The 12,500-nt window shown below is 33.6% G+C and overlaps 1 protein-coding gene across 2 annotated transcripts in view; it reads right to left on the bottom strand.

The window, feature by feature from the left end:
• The window catches only part of LOC136835141 (uncharacterized), a 169,060-nt gene that overhangs the window by 23,162 nt on the left and 133,398 nt on the right, over positions 1–12,500 (bottom strand). The window contains exons 2-4 of one of the 2 annotated variants that reach the window (XM_067098343.1): positions 10,888–11,023; positions 5,198–5,406; positions 523–717 (exon numbers count right to left, since the gene is read on the bottom strand). In XM_067098343.1, coding sequence (XP_066954444.1) covers positions 523–717; positions 5,198–5,406; positions 10,888–11,023 — 540 coding nt within the window. The remainder of the gene's footprint in view (positions 1–522; positions 718–5,197; positions 5,407–10,887; positions 11,024–12,500) is intronic. The other variant, XM_067098344.1, reaches the window with a different exon arrangement.

Here is a 12,500-nt window from a genome sequence, read left to right as displayed (position 1 = left end):
TCTGAGGACGTGGAGAATGCGTTAATGAAATAAAATAAGCAAAGACTGAAGCGTGGCCAAACCTTACTATAAGGCTGAATGAAACTTAAGTACGTTGGAAAACGTTCGCAAAACGAACCATTTCAGAAAAGCGCTTATTTCCGCCGTTCGTTTTCATAAATTGTATCAAGGTATCATAAACAATTCTCTTGCTTCTGGACGACCATAACCCCCCGCCCCCTCCTCCCACAGCCACCAACATCCCAGCCTCTCTGTCCCGAAAAAATTAAAGCCTATAGATAAAAAGATAAAGAAATCCATTCAGCAATGTGAATTATGTTGTGGGAAAATTAGCTAGTTAATATAATTTATGCTATGGTACGCGATATGATACCGTAAGAGACGCAGAATATGTATGGAGAGAGAGAGAGAGAGGGAGAGAGAGAGAGAAAATGTATGTTATTCTATAACTAGCATACACACTTGCCATCATGAAGTACCAGTCATATTGTCATACACAAAAAATGCAACCGGCATAGCTACCTGTCGCTGCATCAGAGGTTGAACGTAAATTGAGGGTAGGGAGAGGCCTCTCGTCATTCCACCACGTGACGGTAGGAGTGGGTCGACCTCCGACACTCCGGCAGGTGAGGTCGACCCTCTCGGACTCCTTAAGGGGACCCACTGTCCCCACGACCCCTCGACCGTCCCAGATCACCATCGGTGGACCGGGAGGGACTGGAAAGAGAGAAGAGACAAGTTAAAGATTGTAATTTGTAAAAACCGAAAGAATATAGTGTAGTTAATTATCCCTTCAGATTTATACTCTTTATTTCACAGCGAATTTATATTATGGTTACTTAGTCACATCGTTACTATCTTAAAGACTATGGAGATTATGAAAGATAAGGAGAATATACGTGAAAAAGATTACAGTAGGCTAGGCTCCCCAAAAGAACTCTCGGGCATTTCGACACAGATATACACTTACACACAGATATAAACATATATATATATATATATATATATATATATATATATATATATATATATATATATATATATATATATATATATATATATATATATATATATATATATATATATGTATATGTATATATATATATATGTGTATATGTATATATATATATTTATATATAAATATATATATATATATATATATATATATTTATATATATACATATATATATATGTATGTATTAATGTATGAAGTTGTTGGCATGAACTTTTTTCGTTGTATGTGAAATTTACGGAGAATTAATAAAGTGACAAATGTTGAGATACATAGATGGTTAGGTCTTGTGGAAATGGTGGTGACAAGAGGGACTAATTCAGAAGTGTTAGGAGGAAGGAGGAGAGGCACAAATAGAAGAGGTTAAATAGATACGGCGAAATAAGTATTGAAAGGAGGGACCTCTCAGTAGTATTAATGATGGGAGTGAATACCACAGTGTGTGTAGGAGTACTGAACAAATTGCTGATGTGTCTTCTACGTAGGTGTCGAATAGGCAAATGTTGAGGAAATTTTATCCGAGAGAATATGGATGTGGCAGTGGCCGATGTTTCCTATTTTATAGAGCCTCCACTTGTCAGGTAAATAGCTTAGTATTGAATAGAATTATCCTCTTTGATACAAGTAAAGACGCTGGTTTTCTAGACCTCCCTTGAATCTCCCAGTGTGCCCCTTACTCTCATTGTTAACATGAGATGATTTATTTTCTTGAGAAATTTACTCGTTATTCGGAATGAATAACGAAGTCACAACGCGTGTCTGTTGTATTTCACGGAAGAATTCAATACGAACTGAGAAGTAAGAGAGAGAGAGAGAGAGAGAGAGAGAGAGAGAGAGAGAGAGAGAGAGAGAGAGAGAGAGAGAGCTTTCCTATTAATAAAATGAATAAATCTGTAATAATATGCAGTTAGTATTCAGTTAAATAACAAGAGAAAAACAGATAAAAACATAACGCGCTCTTGTCGCCAGCCTTTGGAGCCAGTGACGTCAATGACCGCGACCTTTAAATTTTAATCTGCGTGGCGGCGATGTCTTTTTTTTTTTTCTTTTAGTTTTCTGTAAAAGAAAACTATTGTGTCGCCTTTGCGTGTCCGTCCGCACTTTTTCTATCCGCCATCAGATCTTGAAAACTACTGTAGCTAGAGGGCTGCAAATTGGTATGCTGATCATCCACCCTCCAATCATCAAACATACCAGACTGCAGCTTCTGGTCTTAGTGGTTTTTATTTTACTTAAGGTTAAAGTTAGCCATAATCGTGCTTCTGGCAACGATATAGGATAAGCCACCACCGGCCCGTGGTTAAAGTTTCATAGGCTGCGATTCATACAGCATTATACCGAGACCACTGAAAGACAGATCTATTTTCGGTGGCCTTGATTATACGCTGTAGCGGCTGGACAGAAAAGTTGAGGCATTTTTTACTTGTTTTATTTTAGACTTTGAGTAGGGTGTCACAGGGGACAAGGCTGGCAATGTATGCGGGCTCAGTGACTACGTTGCCGATTGACTCGCTACTTATAAATTTTTAGGTAGGGTGAAGATGATGTGATGGTTCGGTAAAATGGCTATCTCATGTTGAGGAGCATTGGTCTTTCTCTCTGTCTGTCTGTCTCTCTCTTTCTGTATATATATTTATTTATATATATAAATATATTTTTATGTATATATTTATATATAAAATATAAATATATATAAATACAGTATATATGTATGTATATATATAAATTTATGTATATATATATTTATAAATATATACATACACACACCTATATATGTATATATATATATATATATATATATATATATATATATATATATATATATATATATATATATATATATACACAGTATATGTATACTCTTGAAATGGCTCCGACCCACTTTTAACAAGATCATTGAACGGTGATGGTTTAGTGAATAGAATTAGTACTTACACTGAGACTGATATGCCATGTCCTTAATCCTGACGATTGGAATAGCAAGAGCGAATGAGTACGCGTATTCTACATTTACTCTATACTAGTATACGACATAATGAGCTCTCCTTTTCTTTTATCTACATTGCAGGGCGGGTTGCCTGTGGCCTAATATGCTACAGGTAACTAAAAACATAGTCCAATATTTTTATTGTTTCTTTACATTTAATACTTCTAAGCTTCTTTCATCTGATTTTAATTTTAGGAATCTACCTCCACTGTTTGCACATCAATTCCCCTAGTGCAGGAATGAATATAGCCATTTAGAGTTCCCAGCAGGCTTCCATTTATGGCTGCCATTTATCCTCAAGAGAGAGAGAGAGAGAGAGAGAGAGAGAGAGAGAGAGAGAGAGAGAGAGAGAGAGAGAGAGAGAGGTCTGCCGAAAAAAAGTCAAAGTTCAAATCATGCACTGCGAATATATACTAATTCTATTTGTGACAGAAATAAATGAGAAATGCTAAAACGTGATGGGAAATCAATGACATGCACTTTATACCAATGAAGATTAAGACTTCCGAATGAATTAGAAAGGTTACCAGCAATCATTACGTAACCATAACAAAATTGGAAGTAAAACAGAAGCCTTGAGTTAGTGGTTTTTAGGAATAATTAGTTTCAAAACCTAAAAGAAATTTAATCTATTTTAATAAGATAAATTGAGTTCATCGAAATCGGAAACAAATGTATTCCCAGATATGTGATGATATAGCTAAGTCAGTATAGACTTTGGGATTGAATAGTCCAAAAAAATATGATTTATAAAGTGTTGTATTTGTAATATGTTAGCGAATAATGTGGTATGTTAAAGTACTAAATTATTATTATATTACAACTCTTGAATGTGATAAACAATAGATATAATTGGCCGCTTAAACTCTTATCACCAAAATACAATTACTTTCTTGAGGACCGCAAGTCCACAGCAGCTATTCTAGGCAATATGTATTTACGTTTATCAGAAAATAAAAAGAAAATATAATCCCTAACCTCCATTAACTTGCGGAGCGAATTTTTTTTTACCTGACTCATCGGTTTATGTTACCTTAATTACTCCTGATGATGATGAAGAATTTCTAGCTAAGTTGCTTCATGTATTTTTATCCAAGAAATAATCACTTTCAAAATTATAATAAAGAAAAATGACAGTATACCCAACGTTTTTCCGTCATAAAAGTATATTAGTTTACTCATCGTTTGATTTACAACAAGAGCATAACCACCAACAAACACAGACACGAGTGCATATATATATATGTATATATATATATATGTGTATATACATATACATAAATATATATATACATAAAAAAATGTATATATATATATATATATATATATATATATATATATATATATATATATATATATATATATGTGTGTGTGTGTGTATATACTGCAATCAATAGCGTAATTTTATATATGTAAGCACACATTTACACAATAAGAGTCCCCATTCCTATGCATAGCCTAAAAGAAAAGATGACATAGAACATGAAGGTAGAATCAAAGAACAAATTCCTTTCTGATGATGATATATAACTCTCAGTGTCCTGCGAACGAGATAAACGCCCTGAGGCCTTCGAAAAATCAAGTTAAGTATACATGAACGTTTAGCAGACCTGAGCTGATTAAAAGCTCTCCCTAGAGGGCTGGCCCGAAGGATTAGATTTATTTTTACGTGACTAGAACCAACTGGTTACCTGCAACTTAGGACCTACAGCTTATTGTGGAATGCGAACCACATTAAAACGAGAAATTGAATTTCTATCACCAGAAATAAATTCCTCTAATTCTAATCGAATACTTTCGGGGATATCAAACGAAAAAGTAAAAAAATGTGCCGAAGTTTCTGCGGTGAATCGAGTTTTCTGTACAACGTATGAAACTCTTGATGTGTTGCAGTATGAAACTCTCAGCTCTGACCGGACCGGGTAGCGCTCAGTTGCTCTTCAGATGCGGTCAAGTGAAGATGCGTCGGCGACGCCTCCGGAATTGGACTCGGCGGTGCCAGACGCACGATCATGGGTAACTTTAACCTTATATAAAATAAAAACTAATAAGGCTAGAGGGCTGAAATTTGGAATGTTCGATGTTTGGATGGTGGATGACAAACATACGAATTTGGCTAGACTCAGTACTTTTTAAGATCTGAGGGCTGACAGAAAAAGTGCGGACGAACAGACAGAAAACTAAAAGGTTGTACTTACTAACAACTGTGAGGTTGATTGTGATGATGGTCGGCGGGGATATACGATAATCTACTCGGCATGTGTACGACCCCTGGTCACGATCTCGGACCGGGTTGAGGACGAGGAGGGACCTCTCTGGCATCGGGTGGAAGGAGGCCCTGTCTTCTACGATGTCTTCGTCATACCACCTCGTGCCCGATGAGAAATCGCCATCACGGGCGTCGTAGCTGTTCGGAGAGAGAAGACAATTTAAGGTGGTGCGTTTATGTATGAAGATATTTCATTTGATGATACGTTAAAAAAAAAATTTCAATTCTTTGGCTCCTGTTTTGATGTCAGTACAATGTTCCTCTATGTTTTTTAAGGTCTGTGTCTACACACACACACACACACACACACACACACACACACACACACACATATATATATATATATATATATATATATATATATATATATATATACACATGTATATATATATATATATATATATATGTGTGTATATATATGTAATGTGTATATGTATATATGATTATACATATATATATATATATATATATATATATATATATATATATATATATATATATATATATGTATATATATATAATATATATATAATACATATATATATATATATGTGTGCGTAATATATATAAAGACCGATAAGAAAGGTATACCGTAAAAAATGTGGAACAATAATGAATATTGGTTTGTGCTGTTTCTGTTAATATTTCTTCCCTTAACCCCAGCTACTGGCATTCATGAAATTTTAATTTAGCCAAATACTCTAATACCCTTTAATAAAACCCCAAACCATTGCACTGGAGTTAATTAGAAATGAAGCGACCATTTATATAATGGTAGCCTTGACCGTCATTTTTAACTTTGATCATACGCCACCGAATTCAATTTTCTTGTGGCAATACATCAAAGCTTTTCGAATCAAAGGCATATTCAGTGTGATACATGTTTTCAGATGTCTTTGTTGAACGACTGAGTGATTAATTAATAAATTGGTGTACTCCAGTATTTATTTCAGTATTTATTTATGTCGGGATTTCTTCCAACTAAGGGGTCGAATAACATAACATTCCTTTCGGGTGAAAGTTATTCCTAGTGTATAGTGAACTGGGTAGTAAACAACGTTTTTGGCTTAATATTTGCAAGAATATAATAACATATATTTAAATAATATGTATATATATATATATATATATATATATATATATATATATATATATATATATATATATATATATATATATATATATATATATATATATATATAATAATAAAGGCATACAGCAGAATTCCACAAAACACATCAAAAATATAATTTATTTATATGAGACATTTATACATGTACTATGTGCATCTTCAATCTGCAGATATAACAAATTTCATTAAAATTAAAAAAACTATTTTAAAAGATAAAGTTAAAGGAAAAAATAATTATTTACAAAAATTAAAATTAATAAAACTTGAGCATTATACAGTAAAAAGAAACCAGTGCTGAACAAACCATTCAAAGAAGAGAGAAGAACAGACAATAGAACCTGACCCCATATATATATACCATATATATATATATATATATATATATATATATATATATATATATATATATATATATATATATATACTGTATATATACTATATACTATGTATAAAGTGTATGTATACTGTATGCAGATCTTAATAGAACCGATTTATAAATGTTAATTTTTCTGTCCCATGAGCTTTTATCAGCTGAACCTATAAATCTCTCACATAATGTATCATTTCTTATTCTGGTTATTTATAACAACCCTCTGCATACAATATTCGCAGAAAGAGGGCGTTTACCTCTTTAATACCAGCAGTGTGCTTGTCTGCGTGTCTATTTATTTGAAAATCCTTTTAACGTCCAGAACGTCATTCACTTTATACGACGTAATTAGTAGTTTTGCGAACGTAAGATCATTTTGTATTCATATCCTAAAAGCTCCTGTCTCACCATCTCCTGCTGGTGGACAATATCGTGGAAGTAAAAGAGTGAAATATATAAATATAATAAAGCAAAGTAACAAGTCCGTTCCTCCAAACCACGTTCCAGCTGTCCTCTCTCTTACGCATGCGAGCTTAAAAACTCCCGCATACTTGCAACAGAGGTTATGATTTTTTTTCTCTCTCTCAGAAACACTTCCTCGCTTTCTTGACGGTGGTGTCAAGGCAGCTTTAAGCCGTTTTCCCCCATTTTGCGCTTAATTATTATACAACAAGGAAAGTTGAAAGGTGGATGAGGCGAAGGACTCATTGAAGGAAGAAGGCCTGAGTGCTTTGCTTGAAGTGCTTCCTCGATAAGTGCCCACGAAAATGGAAACACGAAATGACACCATTTCCTTGATTCATTTCATGTTTCCACTTACACTGGATTCTTTTCGACTCTTCTTAAACAAAATAGCTATTAGCCGTTAAACTGAGGCAAATATTTCTTGGGTATCAGCAATTTATGTAATTTTTTCGGTGTTCTAACCACTGTTGCCAACGGTATATATAACGCTGGCAAATTATTAGATATTGACCACAATAGAATACAGTCAACTACATCACGAAAAAGCTTATTTTCAAAACTGACTTCTCTTCAGTGAAACAGGAAAGAATAAAACACAATTCATGCTTAGTTTTGTACCAATCAAAACTCATGACAGACGAGGTATATTTCCCTTTAAATTCATGAAGCAGGTCTTAAAATCATCCAAAAGATATCAGGTATTTAAGACATTCAGGCCACAGCAAAATGAAACATTGTACACATCATTCTTTGTACAGTGGCGAACAGGAAAATGTAGCAGCGTACGTTGATGTTATTAGGTGATTGATGTCTATTCGCGATTGGAGTGCACAGCAAACATCTCTATTTTTGGGTTGAACGTTGCCAGGTTATTGGTATAGTCATCTGACTCAAATGATAAAACACAAGAGAGTTTAAGGATACAACAAAGTTAGCGATGCGACTTAAAAACAGATTATTATTATTGTATTATTATTATTATTAGTATTATTATTATTATTATTATTTTTATTATTTTATTATTATTATGTAGTAGCTGCTCTAAATTTCAATAGTAAATTTCTATTTATCAATGAACTCATTTCTGAAATTCTGTTCAACTTAACATATTCTTTTCATAAATAACAAATTATTTAGATTGAATTTCTACATGCCAGATAATTAATTGCTTTTATCAGGCATCTGTTTTAATCCATTTCATGTTCACGTGAAGAAATATCGATCCCTTCTGCATTTTGCACGTAACAAGTTGCAACATTAACTTTATTGTGCGTTTATACATAAATTAATTTTGTATATTAATTAGTTATCATGAAAGAAAGGTGATTAAAATGAATCACCAAGCCAGGAATTTGCGAGGGAATTGCGTAATTAAAATAACTAATCAACAAATTCTTTGCTCTTCCTGTGAACGGCTTAATTGTTAATTGTTCTTGGAGGTTTGGGGATTTTCAACTGAGAAAAAAATGTTAATTCTCCATAATGGAAACTGTGGAGGTTTGCTGAATTTACGCGTGTACAAACTTAGTCGTATTAAATCCTTCCCCTCTTAATGCAAATTAATCGCTCCCGTATTCGGTAATGTGTAAAATACATACTTTACTCTGTAAGCGTTTGCACACACACACACACACACACACACACACACACACACACACACTCACGCAAGCATGCACTACATGCAGTCATTCTGTAATTTAAAGTGTGACTTGTCTAAGTCCGAAATTCCTGTTTTTGAGATTTTCCTCATTCATTGCATTATATTTGATTTTAAATTGCGCGTTCAAAAATATCTCTGGCATTGTAAGAATATTCCTTATATTCAAGTCATATTGGCTCTAATGTGAGAAAAACCAGCCTATTCTTGGGATTCTCAAGCATAGTCTATTAAAAGATGTAACTATTAAGGCCTTACAAAAAATGGGTTTATATATATATATATATATATATATATATATATATATATATATATATATATATATATATATATATATATATATGTGTGTGTGTGTGTGTGTGTGTGTGTGTGTGTGTTGTTATACATACATACATACACTCACACACACATACATATATATACATATACATATATACACACACACCCACACACACACATATATATATATAGAGAGAGAGAGTGAGAGAGAGAGAGATTTTGTTTGAGTGTGTGTATGTATGTTTGCGTACTTAGAAAGCAACTGGGTGCGAGTGTATGTGAACAGTGACACAGTACGTTGCATGCAAGCATCACAGTACTCGAATTTACAATGGAAATATCAGGCTAGGTAGTAAATAAAAAGAAGGATTGGCCACGAGAAAGTCATGAATTAGAATATCACAGATTAGAAGAGTAGAGAGAGAAGGGTGACTGTTGGTGGAAGAGAAAACGTTTTATTGCGGTTATTATGACAGAAGTTGTGAAAGTAACAGGCTAATTGGAATGGTGATGGATTTCTAGTATAAAGAGCCATAATTTAATCACATTTTTGCTCTTAAAAGTTCCGAAAACCTTTCTACAAGTTATTATCGAACATTGGAAGTAATATTTTAATCATCATCATTTTAACGAATAATGTGGTAGTAATAATGTCAATGATGAACGAAGAAGAAGAAGAAGAAGAAGAAGAAGAAGAAGAAGAAGAAGAAGAAGAAGAAGAAGAAGAAGAAGAAGAAGATAAATACAAAAAAAATCGAAATCTGTAAACATTCGGAATATCAGTGCATCAGATCTTGACCGCTACTAGAAATTAGCTTGGCATTAAAGAATTCCTAGCCATTGACATTTGAATGTCAATTAGGGGAAAGTGAGCTATGATAGGGCATTTTGGTCAATTGACTTTTTGAATTCTTGATGCAGTGTTGAAAACCAGTTATTTGAAGTCTAATTCTGTAAAGGTTTCCGGTATTACGTATGTAAAAAAATTTATATCTTCATTTTATAGGGTTAAACCTATCGTCCTTTACTATCCATTGTGATCTAAAATTATGCACTAAAGGAGGGATAATAATAATAATAATAATAATAATAATAATAATAATAATAATAATAATAATAATAATTTTCTGTTTCAGAATATTTCATACTTGGAAAACAGTTTGTCAAGTACAACAAGATATTTAGTGTTAACCGAAACATACATCAAAGGAACAATATCAAAGGAATATCAGATTATTTGCTTGCTTTTTCTTGAGAAGACAGGGTGTGCTAGTTACATTTCAATATAGATGTATGTAGAAAGCGAGTTGCTTATTGAGCAAAACATGTCCGAGTGCATGACTGGATTAGGTTAGATAAAAATGCAGGAGTTTTATTTTCTCTCTAGTCGTTATTTTTCAGGAATGACACGTAATTCTCCCACTATGCACATTATGTATAATTTCTGTCATCTGATATTTACAAAAAACAATGCACAATTATTTCATATATATATATATATATATATATATATATATATATATATATATATATATATATATATATATATATATATATATATATATATATATATGTGTGTGTGTGTGTGTGTGTGTGTGTGTGTGTGTGTGTGTGTGTGTGTGTGTGTGTGTATGCGTTCAGTATGTGTGTTTGTGTGTACACTAACATGTGCATATAAATATTTTCAAAACATAAATAAATCACCGTAATAATTACCTGTAAATTGGCTTAGTAACAGAGGAAAGATACCACAAGACGATCATAGGTTGGTCATGGGGCACTTTCGGAACTGATCTGCAGGGCAGCTCTGCTTTGCCACCGGTAACTACCCACACTGACGTTACCCCGTCTGCTGGAAGACAAAAATATAAAAACAGATTAAATGATAATGAATCACTGCACTTCAATATTACTACTAAGAAGAATTACCTCACAAAACTAGAATAACTGTTATTATAATTAGAAGCATGGGAGTAAAATTGAAAGCTTGCATTCTCGTGATTTTTTTTTTTTAACTGAGCCCTTTATACTGCAAAAGGCATTGTGCTCTGCCCATTATTTTAATACACCGATTAAATGCATTAAAACATGTTACTGACACACGTCGTTAAATTATCGCACACTACCACAAAGGTTCAACTTACGTCAACAACATAAGATTATTCAGCATTTTCCAAAGGTTCGTTCCCCTCTTACGGTCTGTGACTTGTTTTCACCCTGTTTGTAATATGTATGTGATAAATTGCTGACGTGTGTTTGTGATGTGTTTTGCTTTAGTTTGGACACACTCTTAGTTTCAAAGATCTCGACAGCGGATATTTACCGTCTGCTCAAAAAAAAACAACATATAATCCTGTCACACCTTGTCAGTCATAGCTGATTTGCAGAATTTAGTGTCGCCCACTGGTACAAGTACAAACGTACACACACGTCCTGATTACAGTGAAAGCATGGCTTCTTCCTACCTTCGTTAGCTGTGATCATGAAGTTTTTCCTTTTTAGTTTTCTTTGTTCTTATATATTTCCAAAAGATAAGAAAAACTCTTCAGTAAATCTATAAGATAATGACGATTTCCTCGAGTTACGATCATAAAACTGAAATTATGAGACTGCACGGTCTTAATCATCTGAATTGTTAAACTGACTGTGGCATAAAACCAAAGGCTGCGAAGAAAACGCTTTGGAATAATATCCAAAGAAGCGAAAATCCAGCGAACTAAATTTAGAATGTTAATTACATGATGGTGCCGGTTTCACGTGACGGGAGAGGGGAGGGAAGGGGAGGAGACGGGAGGGAAGAGGAGAGGAGGGGAGGGGTGTGGAGAGCCAGCAGAGGTTTCTGTTGCTTTAATAAAACTGAGGCTAAAAAAGAATGGACCGTTGAATGTGGGTTGTTGTAAGTAAATTGTGTCTCAGCCATCATTATTTTTTTTGCTTGGACATAAATCATTTATTATAAGAATAAATTGAAAATGAAAAGTCTGGAAATTCTGGATGAGGAGTATAAAAAAGAACCATGATTATTGGTATATTCAGAATTATCTGAAATTCATCAGTAATTTAGAACATAATAATTTGAACGATGACAAAACTAGTCTTTGAAATTCAATGAAATGTTTCTACTTCTTCTGAAGGGGATCGTTTGTTCTCCATTTTTATGTAGGTGATTATGAAAGCTTTTTTTTTTTCTTGTGGTGCATTGAGAGGGTGTAATCTTAAAATGCTCATTACTTCTCCTTCTGATGGGTGACAGACAAAGCACGATAAAAGAGAATAGTAATTTCTTCCTTTTCCTCCTCCTCCTCCTCCTCCTCCTCCTCCTCCTCCTC

The sequence above is a fragment of the Macrobrachium rosenbergii genome, chromosome 55 (genome assembly GCF_040412425.1).
Source record: "Macrobrachium rosenbergii isolate ZJJX-2024 chromosome 55, ASM4041242v1, whole genome shotgun sequence".
Taxonomy (NCBI): Eukaryota; Metazoa; Arthropoda; class Malacostraca; order Decapoda; family Palaemonidae; genus Macrobrachium; species Macrobrachium rosenbergii.
The sequence above is the reverse complement of the archived record's forward strand: the minus strand, read 5'-3'. Positions and strand labels throughout refer to the sequence as shown.